Below are 21736 nucleotides of genomic sequence, written 5' to 3'. Positions count from 1 at the left end.
AAATGCTCTCGCACTACCGTCGTGCTCTTCCAACACTGAAAGGCTTCACTCTCACATGGCACCATCTCTCATAGGACAAAAAATATATATTTATAAAAACTAACTCTCATTGAGAAGCGTTCAAAAAAATTTGTAGCGTCATCAGTCTTTGTCCATTTAGCAGCAAGGTGTCCAATCAGAGCAGGGCGTAGTTGCAGGAGTCGGCGTAACCCGCCTGGCGCAGGTACGTCTGTGTGTCCAGCGGCGCAGCACCCCGGATGAGAGCACGCCCGTCGGCCGTCCTCTCTCCTGCGCGCAGCTTCTCGGACAGCGCGGCCAGGCTGAGGCGGTGCTGGGGGCTTCGCCGACAGCACGACGACATGACGGCGAAGCTGCGGGCCCAATTAGCAATGGCTGTGTCGGCAGCTTTGCGCGGTAGCATGTTAGCACGTTAGCCGTACTTACAGTGCGTGGGAGCAGGCGGGCGGACGTCGCAGGTAATTTCCTCTCTGCAGGTGCTGCAGGAGCTCTGACGAGCGCACCTGTGCAAATGGCGGCTCACCTGCAAACACGCAAATGAGGTAAGTCAAGAGATATTACTTTTTAAGAAAAAAGTCAAATAATAAGACTCTTCTTGAAAGCCATAAAGCCTTTTTTTTTTTAGACTTTTGTGCTGTCACTGAATAATCTTTTTTCAAGAAAATATAGTTTGTTTAAAAAAAATCTTTTGTTCACTTATTGTCCGGTTCCAACAATGAGATTTTTTTTTAATTTGAAGATTTGCTTACCTAACGTACTCATCTCGTAGAGCAGGAGCCCGAAGGACCACCTGCGGAGGAATTTACAGTGTTACTTGGCGCAAGTTTCAGGCCTTGGCGAGGACGATTGCGTCTTACACATCGGTGCTGGGGCTGAAGTCTCGGCGGGCCAGCACCTCAGGCGCCTGCCATTTGTTCGACTCTGTGGCGCCGCTGGAGCTTTGGTGACGGCGGCGGTGGGCGCCCCCCAGGCCCCACAGCTTGGCTGTCAGGTCAGCGCCCACCAGGACGCTGCGAGCGCACACGTTGCCGTGGACAACCCGCCGACTGTGCAAGTACTCCTGTGTAGAATTGCGCACAATTATGTTGTACATAAACGCTCCAAATCTGAATTTTGCATACATCTTTTAAAAAAAATGTTTTGGAGAAACTAACCAGAGCTGAGGACACTTGCGTCGCCATGGTGAAGATCCTTTTCTCTGTCATGCTGCGAGAGGTGGCGTCCTGCACGCATTTTCATTTTCCATGACTTGAATTGGGTCCAGAAAGCGAAAGCATGAGCGACGCACTGACCGGTCGCCTGCATTTCCACAAGAAGCCCAGCAGGTCTCGGTGTCGCAGCTCCTCCAGCACCATGAAGGCGGGCGCGGTCGGGGACCCGCTCACCACGCCCAGCACGGCTGGCAGGAACGGGTGCGTCCCCAAGCCCGACACGAACGAAGCGAAACTCAAGAAGCGGCGCCGCTCCTCCACGCCGGCCGAATCTGCGGAGGAGGTTGTCAGTGTGCTCGCAGGTTGTCATGGCAACACACGCGTGAGCCATAAAATGGCTTACAACTGTCATTTGCGTTTACCCTGATTTGGGTACGGCCCGGCAATTTCCAAAGTGGTCGGCTACGCACCTTTCAGAACCCTCAGCACCACATCCTTGTTGTCCATCCGGGCCCGGTAGAGCAGGACGCTGTCGTCGGTGGTGACGGGTAGCGTCAGCGGCAGCGCAGTCACCTGGCTGAAAGCACCCAGTCGCGTCACGGTGGCGGTCCCGCGGCTCTGTTTGTGTACCGCCATGGGCACCTCTTCGTGCTCCAGCGGGTCGATGCCGGGGGGCGCTACAGGTAGACATCCGTCACTATTGCAAAATTTCACTTCTGTGAGGTGGATGTGCCTTTACCGTCAATGCCGTGCAGGCGGCGCGCTCGCCTTTGCAACGTGCTGCTGTAGCGCGGCACGGCGGTGGCAGCGGCGTAGCGCTGGCGGTGAAAGAAGCCCAAAATAAACATTATCACCAAGGTGACGAGGCTGATCAGCAGGAGCACCGTCGGCACCACGATCACGTCCAGGCGGTACGTCGACACCGCTGCCGAACAAAACAAGATGAGGCGGATGGAGCGTCGCCGTGCGAAGCCGCGCTCGTGAAGCTGCGCTCGCGAAGCCTTCTTACTGCACAGGTTGTCGGAGGGTGCACACGTGCTGTTGCTCGTCGGCGCCGGCGTGGTTGTCGTGTTGGTCGACATGCTGCAAGGGACAAGGCTGCACTTAATCAAACGTTCCAACATAGGCCTAAACATCCTCTCACATACCTGGTCAGGAGTCAGCGCTACAAACCGAAGGTGACGATAAATATTCTCACTGCTCTCATCGTCAGGAAGGCCGGTGACTGACAGCGAGAAAAGCAACACACCGCCTCGGCCGTACCAGGAAGTCACTTGCACCTTTTGTTTGTGTGAACCCGACCTTCAAGCCAGCCTCCAATCCATGCCTGCTGTGATTTCAACATGTGGGGAGAAACTGTGAAAGGTTGCAACACAAACACACGCACACACAAAGCATGCCACAGAACCAGTTTGCCATCACATTCTTTAGTGCTGCTTTTGTTGTACATGTGTGACAATGACAATAAAGATCTATTCTATTCTCGCGTTGAGCTAGCATTGAGGCACACAACAAGAAAATGGCCGCTCTGGCCGCCTTACCTACACGACTGGTCAGCGTCCGCCGGTCACCGGCGCTCACGTTCCCACGTCAGGACGCTGCCACGCGAGAGGCGGAATGTGCTCCGGTGCCTGTGTTGTGGTGGCTGCGCCTGGCCACGCCCACACCAGCGACACGCCCACGCCTCACCTGAAGGTGTGAGCCCCATGTGACGTGGTCAGCTGAGAGTGATGTCATCGCTCCTTCCTTGGATGATGATGAACATGATGAACAGCGACACGGAAACTTTCAGCCCAACAGGTCAAGTGAGTATCTGTGTTGTTGGTATGCTGTCGCTATGGCAACGATGCAGTGGACAACAGCCTGTTTGACTTGTGCGGCTGTTTGTTATTTTTTAAATTTGTCTTACTCCAGCTGTTATGGATTTGAGTGTTCTAATACTGCATGCTTTTATTTTGAAGGTCTAACTTTTGACAGGCAGATGTTGGCCAGCAGAGCAGAGGTTGGACGTGACAGCAAATCACGTGGCAAAGCGAAATTCCAGCGTTGTTGTCAGATTGACACGCAAACTGTCAAACCAAGAAGTGATCTTTTTTCCTTTTATTATCAAAAGCACTTGGATATGTCGTGACTTTGTAACATTGGCGTGAGCACTCAGTGTTGGACGTCCTCCTTCTTCTTGTCGGCAGCTTGCCTTTGTCCCGCCCCTCATGCGTATTTGTTTCTATTGCGATGCTTTTGCTTCTTCAACTTCCTGTCCGCTGGTTTTTGGTCCCCCAAAATGTTTCGTTTTTTTGCTTGATTAATATTCCACATGTCCCGCAGGTTATTCCTTCAGTAAGAGCGAGATAATATTGGGACTGATTATTGTATTTTTTGGTGTTGACGTGAACTTTTTGTCTCAGTTGGCGGCCAAGGCGATACCGCCGCCACCCTGGTCTGCGTCGTCGTCCTTCTTGTCAACCGGCGACTGGACGAGGGACGGCGTCACATCCAAGGGGATCCTCTCGGCCGGCGTGCCCGGACTTGGACCTCTTGTGGACGGCGTATCCTCCCGCAGCGGTGATGGCGTCAGAGGGCACGGCTTGGACTCCAAGGTTAGTGTGACCTGCGCCTGGCCGCACAGGAACCGCCGGTCGGCTGGTGAAATGTCCAAAGACCGGTCGCTGATGTCACTCACCCTGGTGAGTTCCTCCTCTTCCTCGTCGTCCCCATCTTGCCGTTGCTCCGCGTAGCCAAAGAAGTTGTTGTCCATCTCGTCCCCGCCGCCCACCATTTCCGCCATCTGTCCACTCAGCTGGCCGACGAGCTCCGCCTGCAACGCGGATACGTTCAGACGACGTCCCCTTTTGGCCGGGGCGCCGCCGACGGTTCTACCTGCTGCGCTTGGGCCGCCTCCCACAGGTCGGCCAGCCGCGGGTGCGTGGGCGGGCCCAGACTGTGGATGGTGCTGTTGGGTGTGGCCTGGAGGGAATGGGAGGCGCTATGCAACGACTGGTTGCCACCAAGACAAGACAAGAGCGGTCAAGAAAAAGCTTTCCAACATAGCGGCTTCAAAATATTTTTCAGGAGCGGTGGTGCTGGCGACACCTGCTGCTGCTGGTAGTGCAGCAGTTGCTGGTACTGGTGGAGCTGCTGCAGATGCTGCAGCTGGTTGTGCTGCTGGAGGCTCATCTGCTGCTGCTGCTGCTGCTGCTGGAGGAAGCCGCCCATCGTCATCTCGTAGCCTTCGGCTGGCGTCATGCCCGCACCGCTGCCTGTAAAACGCTAGTCTTTTAGCGCACAGACAGACGGACAGACAGACAGACGGCATCCCACCTGGTGCCATGATGTACGAGCCCGCGGCCGGCGAGGCCACGCCCGAAGGCTGACTGGTGATGGGCTCCCACGCGTCGGCCGAGGACAGGCAGTAGAGGCCTTGCGACACGTACGTGTGAGGCCACACGTCTGTCGAGGAGTGGTGGAGGACATGCTCTGTGGCGCACAAAGAGAAAATCAGCGAGACAAAATACCAAAATACACTGGCGTGACAGAAAAAGCAGAAAAACAACTGGCGTCGCTCTCGCCGCGTACCTCTGCTGGTGATGCTGTCCTGGTTGACGTCGCTGAGGTGCGCCACGCTGCCGGGGCACGAGTCGGCGGCCAGGTTGTCGTCCATGGAGGTCCAGCCGAAGAGCGTGGCCTCTGAGATGGCAAACTGCTGCATGATGCCGGCGGCGAAGCGTGCCTCCTTCTCGCCGTCGCTGAGGTCGCTGTAGGCGTCGTTCTCCATGCGGCGTTCCTTCTCCCGCTGCAGGTTGCTGCGGCCGGTGGCCCCGAGCGGCCCCGCCGACGGCTTGCCCCAGCTCTGCCACTCGATCATGTGGGCCACGCGGCCCTGGGCCATGGCCGTGGGCTTGGTCACCTTGTCCTTCATGGAGCGCGTCACGCCTGAAGGTGAGCGATCCCGCAACACACGCACACAAGTGAAACGTCAGCGTGGAAGCTCGCGCGAGCACCGCTCAGAAACACAAAGTAGCCAAACTCCAGACTGGAACCAGAAGAGTTGAAAGTGAAGGGAAATTGTGTGTCACAAATGCAATTGTTAAAATGAAGCTGAAATGCTTTCCAACAGTGGAGAAATGTGCAAGTAGGAGCTCATTGTGTAAATGGGGTCCTTGTTTGGGAACTTATTCGCCAAACTCTGGCAATTTGCCGATGTTCGCACTTTGACCTCAGAAATGGTCATGAAATGCGAAAGGAGCGGGAAAATGGGTTGAGCGGTTTGAAGCTGGAATGATTTGAAGAGCTTGTGAAATATGGTAGGCTGAGTTAAATGTTCTGTTCATTCCAGTGCCAACTGCTATTTTCACGGAGAATGCAGCGTTGTGGACAAATGGTACGAACAAGGGAAAAAGAAGCACAAAGCATGGATGGGAGCGCCACCAGCAGACACATCACCACACGAGCCGCAAGAACCGGACCAACGGCACCGGCGGGTGACCGAGTGTCCTGACCCGCCTGCGAGATGCTCGACTCGTTCTTCTCGGCTTCAAAGTAAGTAAAGGCTTACTTTGCTTTTGCTGCCAATCTGATTGGGCCGTCAATGATGATGTCATTGACGTCAGCCAATGAAAGAAGAGTGTGTTTTTGAGGGGGGCATCGACCGGGGTGGCCATGTTGTCTCCTGGCTCCGCCTCCTCCCTCTGTTGCTGCTCCATCAAGGCTTGACAGCGCTCAAGGCTGAGACTAATTACGGGCAATTTAGTGCCGCCGCCGCCACCAGTAGAACTTTTAATCGTCACATTTGAGCTCTTCAAAGTAGTCTTGAGGAAGTTGACGGAGGAGGGCAGGGGGAGCAGGCGGAGGCGAGCGACATGGGGTGGGCGTTACCAGCGGGCACAGACACACACCTGACACACCTGTCAGAGACGACTTAGCCAGGGCGCCGATGCCGTACGAGTTGGGCGGCTTCCTCTTGAGGCGCGGCAGGATGGACGTGGTGTCCTCCATGGATAGCTGTGAGGGAACCGTAACCAGAGCAAGAAGAGGAAGATGAAGCAGAACACAAATAGAAGATGAGCACCGTGACACCTTGACAGGGAAAGTAGCTAGCATGTTAATGCTAACTAACATCTCATGAATGATGGCGAAGGAGAAGACTCACATTGATTCCTTCCCAGGAAAACTCAGCACGGCCGTGCTGGCAGGCAAGAGCACCGGGAAGCGAGCGAGGAATTAGAAGAGGAAAGAACAAGGACACCGAAACTTTTGCCGTCAAAAGGCGCAGGCCGCCATTTACCTGATCGCCGTCTTTCCGCACCGGCGCGGCATCGGCTGCTGCAAACGCAAAAAGAGGACCAGATAAATGACATCATCAACCTTCAATCGTGACCTTCACGTGCACGCAACAAGGAGGAGGAAGAATCATGAGTGTCAGCTCAAGAGAAAATCACATTTCAGATTTGCGTTGCGCTCCTCTGCCATCGATCGAGCCGCCGTTTCCCGCCGGGTTGCATCCACGCCTATAAATAGCTCGCCTTTCATTGGGTCGGAAGGCGGAGCAATAACAAGCCTACCGGGCCGACATGGCAAATTCGGCTCGCGTCGCAATCAACACCTCAAGAAAGAAAGCGACCGTATGCATGTGTGTGTGTGTGGAGGTCTTCTTCAGAGGGAGTGCTCTCTGTGACTACATCTGACATGCTGGACCTCAGGGGAGGCTGGAGGCCATTTACTCAGCGCAAGTACCCAGACGGGGGCTCCCGAAGGCAAGACGAGCAAAGCCTGGTGGTCGGCGGACAGTCGAGCCCTGGACGTGGACCATGTCGCGCATCTCCATTCTGCACTCAACGGGAGCTTGACGCTCGACGGTGTTGGACCGGAAGCAGGAAAGGCAGAACCCCCGGGAAGGACGCGAGACGGAACGCTGGGCAGGCCTCAAGACGCCAGCTTGCAGAGCTGACCCAAATTTGCTGTCCCGTCTCCCCTCCGCCTCTTGATAGCCTCCGTCCTGTCATCCTATTTATAACGCCGGCCGCTGTTGTCTGAAAGTCGGCGGACGCATTTCCTCAGACAAGCAGGTCTGGCAGCGGGCGGGGTTCGGCAGAAGAAAAGGAAGGGCGGCCTTGTTTACTTGCGGGAGAAGATGACGGCCAAGAAGAAATGGGAGGAGGACAGACAGGCGGGAAGGATGGACGGCCAAAGCAAAATGAGAGCAAAAGCGACAAAACGGATTGAAAGACGACACCCCCGGCAAGGTCACGGCCAAAACAAGCATGATGAAGATGAGCGTGGGCATGACGACGATACTGTCACTGCTGACGATCACGACAATCGCCATGACAATTACAATGACTTCCGACAAAGAGGAGAAAGATGACAATTGTGTTGAAGAGGACGACAATTAATGACAAAACCGATGATGGACTGTCAGACAACTAGGATGATGATGATGATGACAAAATCATTCAAAAGTAAAACGAGTGCTCAGTTGGAACCCACACACCCCACGACGATGTCATGTGACGGTTCTCACTTGCCTTTTACGGAAGTAACCATATTTGGCAGTTTCCGCCATAATGATGTCACTCACTTGACCTTTTAGGGACATGAACCCAATTGCGCCGTGACGTCCTTATGAGGGAAACAAATGCAATCCATTTCCTTATGTTGGTCCCAAAAGCGCACTTGGACATTATGTGTGTGTGTAGGTGTGTGTGTGTGTGCGTGTGTGTGCGCGCGCGTGTCCTCCTTGTGCTGCGTTCAGGATGACACCTGAGTTTTCACGCACCCCATTCTGACTCATCCTACTCTTGTGTGTGCGTGCGTGCGTGTCTCCAGTTGATGACGTGTCTTCGTGACGCACGTCAGAGACTCGAGAGAAGGTGAGGAGTGGAGAGGGAGGGGTGGGGATGCAATGACCTTAGGTTGCATGTCAAGACGGGGATCTCTCGCGTCACGACGTCGCACCTTGCCGCCCGTCTCTTGGCGCGCGCACGCCGCTATGGTAACGCATGCACGCTCCTACGCGCTAGCAGAAAAAGACACCCCAAAGGGAGCGCGAGGTGGCATCACGTGACATTGGGCACCTTCGTGTGCCCGCATCCTCTCGCTCACGCAACACGCACGCTGACGTCACAGCACATGGAGGCGCGTCTTACTGATGGTTCTGGATCCGATGCAGCCCATGTTGCCCTAGTGAGCCGCGCACGGCGTGGCAATCGCGTCCATCTTCCTCCTCCTCTTCCGCGCGGCTTCTCCCTTCTTCCTTCTCTTCTTCCTCGGCCGTCACAACGAAGCGGCGTCGTGAGTGCGTGCGTGCGTGCGCGCGCGCGCACCGCTCTCCTCGCCGCGCGTCCACGCCCTCACTGTGGTCACATGCGCCCCTATGCGCATGCGCGACAGTCGGCGCGACAAGAAAAAAAAACGAGCAACGCGATGAGATTCGTTGCAAATCAGAGGAAAAAGCCAAAGGGTGAATGGCACACCCGTGACGTCATCAAGCCGAGGACTATAGTAACCATGGTGACAACTTGTGGGTGAAGATGAGTTTCAACGAGTTGATCAACTTTTGATTGCGCTTTTCTGATTTTGTCTAGTGTGCAGGCAATGGGCTAGTGCTTTGCACGTCCGCCTCGCAGTTCTGGACTTTGGCCTTTGAGTCTGGGACTCCAGACTAGACTCACTCAGGTCTATCCCGTGCGGACTTTTGCTTTATGTGCTGCAGCGACCAGTCCACATTTGAGCCCTGTCAAATTGTCTGGTGACCAGTCTGTTTCTCGACCCATCTTTTGTTCGTCTGTTTGACATTGACGACCAGTCACTTTTTGATCTCTCCGCGATGCTCTCTTTCACACATATACGCAAACGCACTGATGACGGAATAAGTGGGTGGCTGCTCTTGCGTCACCAAGAGCGGGTCACCCTCTTGGTGGGCGGAAAAAAAAACCCTTTTTTGGGGGAGAGGGAGTGTAAAACTTTCGAAAGAGGAAAAAAGTGTTTCCATGCAGTCAGACTTGAGTCAGCAGGTGGCGCCAGAGTAAAACTGATCAATTACGACAAAAACGGATTGAGAAATAATACAAAATATAGTATTATATATTACTTTTTTTTTTGTCAAGTAGGTAAGAATATATTTATTGTCACGAAACTGATATTGAATTTTTTTTTTTTAGTCAACTGGGACCTCAGTGTGGTCGATGGTGTGCATTTGCGCAGGCGCACTCGTCCTCCCAGATTGTGTTTGGCTTTAAATCCCCCGGCCCAACCTCCTCCCACGCGGTCTGTCCCGGACTGGATTATCTCATCATCGCGCATCCGAGATGTGAGTACAGCATCATTTCAACATTTTGATGTATAAAATGAATTTAAATGCTCAAAGTTGACTTGCGTGCCTGACGTTATTTGTCCGTCAAACCGTTCAATTTTTGTTTTATATGCAAACAGGAAGACTTTGTTGCGATAGCACATGTTTTGACTGTGCCCATTTGTTGATGTGTGTTGGCTGTCGGGCGAATGTTTCTCGTTTATTGTTATCACCATTTCTCCAAGAATGGAAGGAGCGTACTCAGTCGAGCATCGAGTGTTAGATAAACATGTACAGAAAAATGTGTAGGTCTACAAATCTTGAGCCCTTTGCCCCACGTCGTTCCCCGACCCTATCGCCCCCCCCCCAGGTCTACTCCAAACGCAGCAGGAACCCCGGGAGCGACCGATCCCGAAGGCGGACCACCGGCTCCGGCCCCCAATTTGACCAGCAACAGGCGACTGCAACAGACGCAGGCGCAGGTGGACGAGGTCAGAGACACTTACGTCAAACATTTTGTTATCTTGACAGGACACGTCATTGGGTGTCCGTTTCCCCCCCCCCCCCCCTTTTTTTTTTTTTTTTTTGCATGGAGGTCGTCCACAAAAGCGGATTGTGCAATGAGTTGTGCTCCAAACTTTTTTTTAGTTAGTTTTTCCTTCTGTTGCAGGTGGTGGACATCATGCGCGTGAACGTGGACAAAGTTCTGGAGCGTGACCAGAAGCTGTCGGAGTTGGACGACCGTGCAGACGCTCTGCAGGCCGGAGCCTCGCAGTTTGAGAGCAGCGCCGCCAAGCTCAAGAACAAGTACTGGTGGAAGAACTGCAAGGTCTGTACCGTTGTCCATTCGTTTTGCTTTTTTAAACCTGAACAAAAACGGGTGACGATAAAGTGTTTTGCCACCTCCACTTCTCGTGTTGCTCTGTCCGCGCGTTCCGTGGCGAGGCTCTCGCGAGGCCTCCGGCGCAGCAGCTCACAGCAGCGCTTGAGTGGCGGCGAGCAGGAATTTCCAAATCCCGATGAGGATTATTCTGAGGATTAATCTGACAGCTGCAACGCGATTCCTGCCTGCATCGATGCGCAAATAAAACGACGACACACGCACACGTGGGCCCTTGTTAATCTCACACGCCTCTCCCTCCCCCCTTCATCCCCTCTGGATGTGATGTCAGAGTTTTCTGCGTCCTTTGTACCCTTCTCCAAATAACGTCATACTTCATTGAACTCTTTACACTCATTTTGAAAGCCTGTCACGTGGCTGTATTGCTTCGCCGCCCTCTGGTGGTTTTAATCGGGAAGTATCTTGGAGGGAGTTGGGGATTTAAGACACAAGTGGTACTTTTCCGCCCCCTTGTGGCAAATATAAGCAATTGCTAAACTTTTTAAAGGGACTCAATTACGTGGGGATCTTTGTCATTGTTGCCTTTTGTGTTTGTTTCAGATGATGATCATCATGGCCGTGGTGGGCGTCATCTTTTTGGGCGTCATCTTCTGTGAGTCTTACGCTTGACTTCCACTCTTCCCCAACACACACACACACACACACACGTACACACACTAAATGTTGTCCTATGCTCTGTGTCCTCAGTGTATTTCTTCTACTGAGCCAAACTTTCGGTCCGCCTCAACTTCACCCTCAGTTCCCACCCCGCTCTTCACCGACGTCTTCCTCGCAAACTCCCACGCTCACGAGACTCTCAGGTTGCTTTTTTGGTGTTTATTTGCCCTTCAGCACATAAAAGTGGTATTGAGCAGACGGACAGGGTCCTCTGGCTAGCCGAATTAGCACTGTCAAGCGCCAAGACGATGAGCGAGAAGCTGACGGGTCGTCGTTTCATCACGGCGAGGCACAGCCATCAAAACAGTCACACTTGTAAAAAGGCCTGAATCGAAAAACATCACTTGAAAAACGCTTTGCATATCTTTACCTTTGTTCAAATGAGACTTTATTTCAAATAGTGACAAATGGACAAGTGTCTTTACATTATCATTTGGCTTACACGCGACTCTAGACGCAACTCACCGTCCACTGTTACCGCAAATGATTTTGCCTATTTACATCCAAAGACACAAATGTAAATATAAAGACTATCAAATGTGCACCAGAGGTGAGGAGGAGAGAGTCCTTTTTCTCACGGGTCCTCTGTCAAAAAAAAAATGAACAGAAAAAAATCCCACTTATCAATATTAATATTTCATCTGTCATTTGGCCCTCTATTAAAGAATTATTTACAACTGGAGATGTGGTCGTGATCATCTGGAACAAACACTATCATCATGGCCACATGATTTAAGGTGCCCACATTTTTTTCATCTTGGCAAAATCTCATATTTGGTCTTTTTCGTTTAAATGGAACCTACCTCCTTTATTATTTTGGCGCCATCTTGTGGCAGAAACCATGTTGAAACAAGATTATTTGATTATGACAGGATTAGTGCTTTGAAGGGTGGAAGTTTGGAGAGCTTTTGTTGAGAACAAAAAACAAAATCGATCACAAAATTCTCACATTCATCAAAAATGACATTTTGTCCACTCAGTGTTTTGGTAATCATACAAAACCTTAAAAAAAAATAAAGTGCCGCTAAATCCAGTTAACAAATGCCATCACCTCGACTGACTGCGCGAGAGCCGAGAATTAGGAAGGATCATGCCGGTGTAAGCTACACGTGGGCGAGGGTATGTCGGCCATTAGCGCGGTGACACGTTGGGGTGGCGAGCGTTGACCGGACGTCTCACGTGCCGCTTACGCAATCACCTCATCCAATTATGCGGAATCTTGAGACAGTTGCGTTGAAAACGCCACCATCTCCATTTATGAAACGCGGCTCCGACGTCACCGTGCAAAAGTCTGCAATGAGACGGATGTCAGCCATTCATGTTAGCAATTTAGCCTTTCGAGTTTAGGTGGCAAGTTACGCTTTGAAGCGACGCTCAAATTCATCAGCCCCGAGTCTTTGGCGTGAAAAGGTGAAACAAGAAAATGCGGCGGCCGCGCTTCAACATGGGACATAGTCGAGCGGCGGACCTCAGTGGCAGGGGTCAAAGGGCAACTCGGCCAGGCCGCCGTGGAGCTCCAGGCCCTCCTGCTCCCAAGACGCCACGTCGCCCAGTAGGTGGGCCCCGCACGACGCCTGCGCGTAGATCTCGGACGGAGTCAGCACGCGCGACCACACGTGCACGTCCGACAGTTGGCCGGCGAATGACTGCGTCACGTCAAAGCGGCCGCCCATGGTGTCCTGCGTGAACAGACGGTAATGCCAACGCGTCAAATAGCATTCTTGCTAGCATTTCCATTAGCATGATAGCATGATGTCTGTCTCACCTGCTCTTGTCCAAGAAGAAACATCCCTCCTGGTTTGACAGCGTGCCAGGCTGCCAGGTTCTGACCCGATCCTTTCCTGGTCCCATCCTGGTACACCTCCCAGACGCCGTCCCGCGTGGCCCACGTCACGCACACGTGGTGCCATTTGCCGTCAGCCACCGTGATGGGCAGAGTCACCGCCTGTTGGGTAACATTTTGTTTGCACGCTTGACCATTACTGAACGTAGTCACGCCCATGTTATTTCAATTTGTTTTTCTTTAAGCAGATGTATTGGCATCGTGCTAGCATGCTTATTAGCATATTAGCATTTTTATCCTACTTTTAGCATTTATTCCATTAGCAGTAGTTGAGCCAGCCATATGTTTTGTTGGTATATTTACATTCCGTGAGCTCATGAAGCTGCTTTGACCACCAACACCAACGTTTGTAGCTGGCCTCACATGTCACGCTCTTATTTGCTAGCAGTTAGAGGCTCATTTGAAAGGCCATCAAAAAGGGACTGTGATGGACAACCTGGTCGTTTAGCAGCAGCTCCATGGGATCGGCACCCCACTCGATTAGCACCAGCTCGTTGGCCTGGCCCGGCACGGCGTAGGAGAAGGGCGTGCCCACCCCGGGCCCGGCGCCGGTGCCCGCCTTTAGGCGCAGGCAAACGCTTAGGGCAAAGAGCTCGCTCGCCGGCGAGTGCTTCATCCTGGCGTACAGGTAGTTGGTCCTCATGGGAAAGTCCAGCAGGAAGGCACCGGCGCTCTTGAGCTTCTTGTGGCCTCCTGCCGACACCGGCGGGTCACATCTCATATGTTATACATGTTATGTGATCCTGTACTTGGAGTTAGCAATTTAGGAGCGCTCGCTTCATCATTTGACAATGGAAGCCGTTGCTTGAGTGAGGCGCCGCAGAAAACATTGCAGCACCGAGTGGGCCAGAAATACTTTGTCGTGCAATTTTGCTTCGTCATGAAATGTCCCAAAAAATTTGTGAGGAGCGTTTGTGTAACGCTAACATGCTAACTCACCGTGCTCCGAGTGGCCGTGGTGTAACTGGCTGAGGACGGATTCCAGTTTGCTGTGTTCGCCATGACGTGCGCTTGTCTCTTTGCTGCTAAAAGGAAGTCGTCGAGGAACGTGATGGTAGTCATCGTGGTGGTCGTCGTGGTGGTCACCGTGGTGATCGCCGTGGTGGTCGCTATGGTGGTCACCGTGGTGGTCGCCGCGATGGTTAGCGTAGCGAACGGAATGGCGCCTATCGCCGTGCCAGTCGTAGTGAGGGTCATGATGGCGAGTGTGGTGTTCGCCGTGGTGGTCGTAGTGGCGGCTCCCATGGTGACCGCTATGGTGGTCATCGTGGCGACTGTTTCCGTGGCGGTCATCGTGATGATCGGCGTGGTGGTTATCGTGGTTGAGGTCATCGTGGTGGTCATCGTGGTGGTCGTCGTGGTGGTCGTCGTGGTGGTCATCGTGGTGGTCGTCGTGGTGGTCCCTGTAGTAGCTGCGCAGCTGCTCCTCCAGAGCGTTGATCTTGCGCTGGAGGAGTTCTCTCAAGGAGCTGGAGTAGGAGCTGGATGAATTCCTCGCCTGCACACGCAAGCACCAAGACAGTTTTAGGTTTTTGATCGATGCGACCCCCGATAAAAATACTAGCGGACTCTTGTCTCCTTTGTCACTGCAACTGAGGTGCCCTCACGCAAGGCTCGCCTTTATTTTTATCTTGCTTGTCTGACTCCCTTCCACAGCTCATCAATATCTTGGGTTAGGAGACTTTGCGCCCCTCGTGAGCATCGAGGAGACAGAAAATGGACGGCCATGTTGCTTTTGAGTCTCCTTGGCTTGCCCTCGTCTTCCTCACCCGAAAATCCGGCTTTGTTCCCTGCCAGCGCATGCTGCGATTAATAGCCCCGTCAGGCGGGATTAGGCTAATTGGCCGCGGCATCAGTTTCCGCCCCCTCGTGGTGAGAAGAGGGAGCAATCCTGGCTTGGCTTCAAGTTTGCCCCTCACCTTTGGGTCGGATCTCAGCGCATTTGTGGCACTGTCACGTGAGCCGATTGGCAGACTCTTTTAAAAGGGACCTTGAGAACTGCCTATGAGACCAAAATCTTGTCGACTGGGCTCGAGAAGTAATTTGTGTGGGACATGACACTTCTAAGGCGGATTTGTCGTATGACTTACCTGCAGGTTCTCCAGACGCTCCTTCAACGTCTGGAGGGTCTTGCCAGTCTGCTCCGGCGAGAAGGAGTCGTGTTTGCCACGCGAATCCCAGTGATGGGGCTCCGAGCCGTGGCTCCCATGGGAGAAGCGATGATCGCTGCTATGATAAAAGCCGTGGTGCGAAGCGTGGCCATCGGGATGGTTGTCGTGGTGACTTCCTTGATGGCCATCGTGGTGATTGTCGTGATGGTCATCGTGATGGTCATCGTGATGGTTGACGTGGTGATTGTCGTGATGGTTGACGTGGTGACTTTCCTGGTGGTCATCGTGATGGTTGACGTGGTGATTGTCGTGATGTTTGCTGCGGTGGCCATTGCTGTGGTGGCCACCAAAGCCCTCGCACAAGGTGAGCTTTGCCGTAAGCTCTCTGATGGTCTCGCGCTGGTCGAGGATGGTCTCCTTCTGCCTGACCAGACTCTCACGGAGGTGGAGGATGGTGGCTTTGGCTTCATCTGAGATCAGAACTCTGCCGTTGTGGCTGTTGGCGCTGGGCCCGTGGGAGACGCCGGGCCCGTGGGGGGCACCGGGCCCGTGGGGGGCGCTGGGTGGGGAGTAGCAGCTGGGGTCTGCGTCTGGAGGAATGGGAATGCAAACAAATTTGGGGGCGGCGCTGTAGTCGTGCTCCGGGCCGAGCGAGCTCGCCGAAGCTTCAGAGCGGGACAGGAAGTAGCAGACGACTAGCGAGCGCAAAGCGAGGATGACGACGGATGTGCTGGCGGTCTCCAAGCCCGGATGAGCGATGTCTCTGGCCATGTCGGATTTTGCTCCAAATGACTCCTTGACCGCTGCCCTCGAGGTCCCGCGATGCTTCATCTTTGCGGGAAACAACACCATAGATCATTTGGATTTGAAGATGTCTGGGTGAAGCGTGACACCGGTAAACGTGATGACAGTCACAGAACGTCGTCTGCTCAGGAAGAGTCAAAGCAGGACCTCGACCATTGCACCAACGCACATCCGGCGTGGCGCCGAGCTTAACGCAGATCTTGAGACATCCTTCCGCTGTGGCCGGAACAAACGTTTGGGCCCCGTCCAGCCAGGTGATTGGACTTGGCCCAGAGGACCTGCCGTGTTGGGCGGCCGAGGTTAATCCGTTTAAGTTTGCCCTCCAAACCATCAGATCCAAACACGACTCGGCACCATCGCCTGCATACATGACGAGACAGTTTTTATGCGCAGGTCCAGAACTACATGTGGCGTTCGTTGACCTTTGAAAACCGGACGACCCGAACAAACAACAGCATTAGCTCACAATTAGCCGTTATAATAAGCATTACAACAAATGGCGTGATTGACCTGGCACAATAGCAGTGAGAGGGAGAAAAAGGAGGCAATCATTTTATTCTTCTGTGCGTTAATAATCCGTGAGATTGTAATTTGCAAGAAGCACTAAAGTTTAGCGAGCGGTGAGGAAAAGGCAGACTTACGTATGCGCTGTCCACACGCAGTCAGCGGAAGAGCTTCATCGGCGCGCCGCAACCAAGACGCGGCTCCCGTTGTGTCTACACCGTTTTGTATCTTTTCTACGAACGTCCCGCAAAAACGAGCAAATGTGCAGGCGAGCGTTCCCGCCTGCCTGCTTCCGAGCGGCTCGTCGGTCGGTCGTGCGACGCTGATCAGCTTGAGAAGGATTGCCGCCTTGAGCCGGATAAATTTCTCTCTCTCTCTCTCTCTCTCTCTCGCCCCCCCCCCTTTCTCTCTCGCCCCCCCTTTCTCTCGCTGTCTCTCTTTGAGAAGTTGAAATTGATCACAGGGATGGAGGCGAGTGGGGTTAAATTACACGGTGGGAGGTGGGTGAATGGGGGGTGCATTTCCTGTGGTTTCGTTACCGGCACGGATGAATGACTGAGATGAACTAGATGAAGTTTCCCCCAAACGCAGGAATGAGGAACGCACGCACGCGCATACACACAAATCTATTAAATAAGCGGGCTCGCATGTTGAAGGCAGCTCAAGCTTCAGCAAGAGAAACTCATGAAACGAACCGAGCAGGAGTCAAATTCAACATTTTTCACTCACTCACTCACTCACTCACTCACTCACTCACTCACTCACTCACTCACTCACTCACGCGCGCGCACGCACGCACGCATACACACACACACACACACAGGCCCCGCCCCCTGGGTATAAAATTGTGAAGCGGCTCGCTAGTGCAGAGCAACATCATCATGTCGCCTTGGTGAGTAAACTCGGGCAGCGGCACCACCTGTAGCTCTCTAGCGACGATTCAAAGGACAGGGCGCCCTGACTTGTGATGCACAACAAGTCACGACAACAATAGTGACGAATTGATGGACGCGACCGATGATTGCTATTGATCAGCTATGTGCCGAGAGAGCAAATGCTGGGTGAAAATGGACGATTTGTGCTCCCCAGGAACTTGATCTTGACCTCCTTGTTGATTGTCCTAGTAACGGCGGCGTGGACAGCTCCCGTGGAGGGTAAAGGCCAAAAAGAGGCAATTTGGTGGTACGTCGGCGGATGACGACGTGCGAGATGTATGCTTGTTTTCCAGAGCGGGAGGAGGTGGAACCGAGCGAAGAGGCGGATGGCGAGCAGTCCGAGGAGGACGAGGGTAGGCCGAGGCTCTTGGCCGTTTTGCTCATTTTGGGCTGAAAGGCCCTTCTGAAGTGACAAAAAGTGCTAACTGAATGGAGAAGCTTCAAATGGGAAAGATTAGAACACGGGCACGGAAAGGGATCAAAGGTAGTCGAGGACGCTTGTGTGAAGATGGAGCGAGTGAGCGAGAGGTCGCTGGCCAAGCGCATATCAGAGGAATCGAAGGAAAATGCCCATGTGTGGTTTTCCTTTCAGACGATGACGACTCGACAAAGAAGGAGGGTGAGACCTTTCACCTCGTAACCAAAGTTGGGCCAAAAGGAATGCCACAATAAATTCAAGCCTTGAATCAAAGTGACCCTTTGTCAAGTTTTTAATTAAGCGCAGGAAACATGAGCACCCTTCACCCACCCTCCATTCTGCTCTTCGGCAGGACCCGCAGGTGCCCACCAGAGTGCGACGTGGGGGGCTTCAGGTAAGTCCACCCCACCCCCCAACCTGCTGCTTTTCCCATCCTGAAAAACCGGTTTGTTCCACATGAATCCTGCTTAGATAGGAAAGGTCAGGGGTCTTATTTTCAGGCTGGCTGAAGCACTTTTCTTCCAAATATTTTGGGCCGCAAAACACTGACTTGCGTCAGCTGAGACATGATGCCCGTGATCATCAACGATTTTATCCCGTTGATTGTCATCCGGTTTACTCGACAGGTGTCAGACCGCATCCCGACGTCAGCGGTGAGTGAACGTCTGGGGAAGACCGAGCGAGCGAGCGAGCGGGTGGGAGCCGGCGACCCACGCATCCGAAGCTGACGGCCGTTTGTAACACGGCAGGTGCTCAGGGAGCCCCGGTGGCCGCAGGAGAGTCGGGTGGACACGCGGACACTTCCACAGGTACGAGTATGTGCGAGGATTTGGAAAGACAAAGAAAATATAACAGCCCGGTCGTGTAAGAACCAACTGGCGTCAATTAAAGCACATCAAAGTGGGCGCCTCATTTCTTGCGTGTGTCCACAGATTCTGACGCCGTGGACACGCGTTTAAACGGTGAATGCCCCCCCCCCCAATAAAAAAAATCAACGACTAGGACGGGCAAACAATCAGCTCTCTTTCCTTAGGCGCTTCAGCCGACGGGGAGAAGCCGTTGAACGGCGTGGGCGGAGACAAGGACGTGACAGGTGAGAAACGAGGGAGGGTGTCAACGGGAGGAAGAAGGTGTGATTTGTGATTGGTTGTCAGGGACGCTGACGTCACTTGAGGGAGCGGCTTTTCACCCGGAGTACGCAGGTGAGTAGCCGGGGGGGTTCTGTTACGAGGCGTCTTGTACAACTCACTCCAACCGTTCTGATGCAGATGAAGAACGCTCGACTGAGTCGGACGTCACGGAGCGACAAGGCGAGCGCGCCTCTGACCGATGGCTCGGTACGCCTGCCACTGAGCGCGCCCATCGGGACGACTTGAGTACGAAGGCTCCAAAACAAAACACTCCATGATTTGATTTGGAAAGGGATAAATGCATCCTCTTGTGTTTCTCCATCAGTATCTCCCCCCTCCCCCTCCTCCTCCTCCTCCTCCTCCTCACATCACGCAGGTAATCACAACTCGCAAACAAATATCGTACTCCACTTTGATGCGGTCTTGTGTTGAACAGGAAATGGCCGACAGACTCGGCCGCTGGACCAAGACGGAGGTGGGCAGGCACCGCCGCTAAGGACCGACGCCATGAGCTTCCCGCAACGTTACTCTTGTGCGTGTCCCGCAGTGACGGCTCAGCCGGGCCAACCTTCAGTGGAGCTTCACACTCAGCAACTCAGTGAGCGGACCCGGCCGGCGGCGACCGCTCCCGTCCTCCTTTCCACTTTGCCGCAGGAGACGAGCCGTCCACAGGAGCACAGCACAGGTGAACTTCAGCGTCACACAAACCACTCCAATAAGTAACCGTCTCAGCAGCTCAGTTTGAGATACGAGCCTTGTCGTTTCGCTTGCGACAATTTGGGCACTGAAAAGGTGGAAGCCGACGCAATGCGTGTCCCAAAAAGCAACATAGTGAAAAATATGAAAGAGGTGACAATGAAGCTTGTCAGAACCATCAACAAGTCAATGAAAGCAAACCGCATCAATAAGAAATTTGCCGTGAAAAGTAAACCTCACCTCGACGAGTGACAATTCTCGACAGGCAGGTAATAGACTCGCAATGGTCCGTACAAACAGTAACATTTATTCTTGGAGAGTCTCTCCTCGGAAGAACCCTGCTGTCAGCCGAAAAAGCAGCAACCGTAGCAATACCTGCCGAAACTCGTTACTCCCTTCATACAGTTTCCAAGTCCATCATCTCAAGGCGCCACTGTCGACCACTACTACTCATTCTGTCACATGAGTAGTTATTATAATATAGTAGTCAAACCTCGGTTTTCGACCACAATCCGTTCCAGAAGGCGGTTCGAGAAGTGAATCGTTCGAATTCCGAATATATTTTTTCCCATTACAAATAATGGGAAAAAAATAATCCGTTCCAAGACAAAAACCCGCCTTTTTTAAGCATTTTTTCATTTGCGCATTTTTGTCCGATGGCGCAACTGCAGCGCACCGCCGAACGCGCAACCGTAGCACGCCGCCGACCGAGCAACTGCACCGCGCTGGTCGCATAATTGTGACAGAGCCGTCGCTGAAATTTAGAAAATATTTTTAAAGTCCTGATGTACTTTCCAAATTTTAAGTGGACCTCAGTGCGCAGGGAGTTTAATTTGGTCCGATCGCGCAACCGCAGCGCGGCGGCCGGGCGCTCACTGTCGCATTGCATCCGGGCCGCGCGTTCGGGTTTTCTCGCGAACCGACCTCCGAATTTCTGTTCGACAACCGAAGCAGAAAATCTCGAATTTTTCGTTCGAATTCCGATTTGTTCGAGAACCGGGAAGAGGTTTGACTGTAATTGTATATTACTGATTAAAAAAAAAAAAAAACATTCTGTCACATGACCTCACTTACAGAATCGTCCGTACTCGTGCGCACCGGGCCGGCAGGGGGCGCTTTCGCGGACACTTTGCCATCAGGTACGCATGTGCGCGTCCGCGTGCGTGCCAATTTCCATGCTTTTCATCAGTCACGTTTGATGCAGGCACACTGGCGTGGCGCACTGAAGCCGTTACCATGGCAACGCACTCGCGTAAGTCCCTGCTGCTGTTTTGTGTACTGATGTCAAATTTTGAGGCGCTGTCAAACAGTCGCTGTCTTTGTGCGTGCGTGTGCACTTAAGTCTTTTCAGAGCCAACAGGAACATCCCTGGACTCCAGTGAGTTTGACACTTTTCATTTTGACTCCAATGTATGTTTACCTTTGATTTGTGTCAAATACTTTCAATCCTCGAGTCAACCACCTCGCATAGTCCAAACACCCGAACAGTTCGACGCAAACAAAGAGAAAGAATATCATCACACGGTGACATCATGTGACTTTGTTTTGCTACAGGTGGTGGGCGAGTGTCTGAAGACCCCCACAAGGCTGGTGAGTCTCAGCATGGCCACATCAACAGTCGTCACCGCCGTGACATGTTGACCATGATAATTGTGGTTTGCGCGCTGCCGGCATGGCTTGTTCCCCGCAGGTTCCGTCACTGAACAGTACGACGCTTGGGGTCAAGGTCCTGAAGGTGAGGCCTTCACTGCTCGCACAATTGGCCGGCGTAGCCGCGATGACCGCACTCCATCCACTAACGTGTGGCGCTGTTGCATTTGTGCCAACAGCTGCGGAGAACGTGGAACTGGAGGAAACCTGCTGACTTCCAATGCAAGCCTCAAGTTCACTTTTCCCGCCGCCGCCTCCAGTGTGCCGACCTATGGGAACGCCCCTTCGGCCGTGTTTAGGTCCCGCCCACCCACAGGCAGGGGAACCTTTGAAAATGTTTAATAAGATTTGTACACCGTGATCAATTTTAGAAGCAGGTGAACTTGACATTAAAATGTCTTTTAATGACTTTGCAAAAAGTGTTTTGGTGTCCTTTGAACAGCAGTTTTACATCCCATTCTGAAATCACCACCATCCTTTACCATCAGTCAAAACATGAGAAAGTTAGGCCCTAAGGATGAAACGGTTGAGTTGTACAATCACAAACATATTCAATGAATCTCTATGTACGGCAGCAAATTTCCCTTTAAATTGGGAAATATTACTAAAGCTCAATTTTGCCTCGGAGCGA

The 21736-nt window shown here is 52.9% G+C and overlaps 6 protein-coding genes across 13 annotated transcripts in view; 3 read left to right on the top strand and 3 right to left on the bottom strand.

Annotated features, from left to right (window-relative positions):
• The window catches only part of LOC119130207 (fibrinogen C domain-containing protein 1-like), a 559732-nt gene that overhangs the window by 397281 nt on the left and 140715 nt on the right, over positions 1-21736 (top strand). The gene's annotated exons all lie outside the window — the stretch shown is intronic.
• LOC119130266 (tyrosine-protein kinase STYK1-like) lies at positions 67-2598 on the bottom strand. Of its 2 annotated transcripts, XM_037264045.1 has the most exons (10): positions 2318-2597; positions 2179-2252; positions 1909-2094; positions 1640-1846; positions 1311-1501; positions 1173-1241; positions 876-1078; positions 768-808; positions 445-541; positions 67-371 (listed from the first exon to the last, which is right to left on the bottom strand). In XM_037264045.1, the coding sequence occupies exons 2-10, from the start codon at positions 2249-2251 to the stop codon at positions 176-178; spliced, it is 1263 nt and encodes a 420-aa protein (XP_037119940.1). In that variant the 5' UTR covers position 2252; positions 2318-2597; the 3' UTR covers positions 67-175. The 2 variants fall into 2 exon arrangements, with proteins under 2 accessions (XP_037119940.1, XP_037119939.1); XM_037264044.1 differs by having other exon boundaries at positions 2179-2598.
• Positions 2464-8482, bottom strand: LOC119130251. Of its 5 annotated transcripts, none has more exons than XR_005099388.1 (10): positions 8312-8482; positions 6451-6488; positions 6316-6351; positions 6062-6167; positions 4743-5099; positions 4488-4643; positions 4260-4426; positions 4047-4163; positions 2711-3984; positions 2464-2499 (listed from the first exon to the last, which is right to left on the bottom strand). XR_005099388.1 is itself a non-coding variant. In XM_037264022.1 (10 exons), the coding sequence occupies exons 1-10, from the start codon at positions 8337-8339 to the stop codon at positions 3571-3573; spliced, it is 1350 nt and encodes a 449-aa protein (XP_037119917.1). In that variant the 5' UTR covers positions 8340-8482; the 3' UTR covers positions 3094-3570. The 5 variants fall into 5 exon arrangements, 4 of the variants coding, with proteins under 4 accessions (XP_037119917.1, XP_037119916.1, XP_037119915.1 ...); XM_037264022.1 differs by lacking the exon at positions 2464-2499 and having other exon boundaries at positions 3094-3779; positions 3849-3984; XM_037264021.1 differs by lacking the exon at positions 2464-2499 and having other exon boundaries at positions 3094-3783; positions 3850-3984.
• On the top strand, positions 4975-11614 carry LOC119130426 (vesicle-associated membrane protein 2-like). Its single transcript, XM_037264281.1, has 7 exons — positions 4975-5105; positions 5503-5705; positions 9369-9474; positions 9827-9947; positions 10127-10285; positions 10898-10949; positions 11045-11614. Coding segments are annotated over exons 3-7 (351 nt in total). The 5' UTR covers positions 4975-5105; positions 5503-5705; positions 9369-9472; the 3' UTR covers positions 11062-11614.
• LOC119130182 lies at positions 11806-16627 on the bottom strand. Its single transcript, XM_037263899.1, has 6 exons — positions 16414-16627; positions 14948-16132; positions 13797-14355; positions 13294-13550; positions 12780-12959; positions 11806-12693 (listed from the first exon to the last, which is right to left on the bottom strand). The coding sequence occupies exons 2-6, from the start codon at positions 15818-15820 to the stop codon at positions 12484-12486; spliced, it is 2079 nt and encodes a 692-aa protein (XP_037119794.1). The 5' UTR covers positions 15821-16132; positions 16414-16627; the 3' UTR covers positions 11806-12483.
• On the top strand, positions 17088-21651 carry si:ch211-80h18.1 (uncharacterized protein LOC555593 homolog). 3 transcript variants are annotated; one of them, XM_037264157.1, is made up of 20 exons: positions 17088-17168; positions 17366-17430; positions 17505-17564; positions 17804-17830; positions 17982-18023; positions 18256-18282; positions 18379-18438; positions 18562-18591; positions 18672-18722; positions 18784-18831; positions 18898-19005; positions 19103-19135; positions 19196-19234; positions 19307-19444; positions 20532-20594; positions 20660-20707; positions 20798-20833; positions 21010-21045; positions 21146-21190; positions 21285-21651. In XM_037264157.1, exons 1-20 carry the CDS (start codon positions 17158-17160, stop codon positions 21317-21319), a joined length of 1002 nt encoding a protein of 333 aa, XP_037120052.1. In that variant the 5' UTR covers positions 17088-17157; the 3' UTR covers positions 21320-21651. The 3 variants fall into 3 exon arrangements, with proteins under 3 accessions (XP_037120052.1, XP_037120053.1, XP_037120054.1); XM_037264158.1 differs by lacking the exon at positions 17804-17830; XM_037264159.1 differs by lacking the exon at positions 19103-19135 and having other exon boundaries at positions 18898-18966.

The sequence above is a fragment of the Syngnathus acus genome, chromosome 11 (genome assembly GCF_901709675.1).
Source record: "Syngnathus acus chromosome 11, fSynAcu1.2, whole genome shotgun sequence".
Taxonomy (NCBI): domain Eukaryota; kingdom Metazoa; phylum Chordata; class Actinopteri; order Syngnathiformes; family Syngnathidae; genus Syngnathus; species Syngnathus acus.
This window is presented reverse-complemented; position numbering and strand designations above follow the sequence as displayed.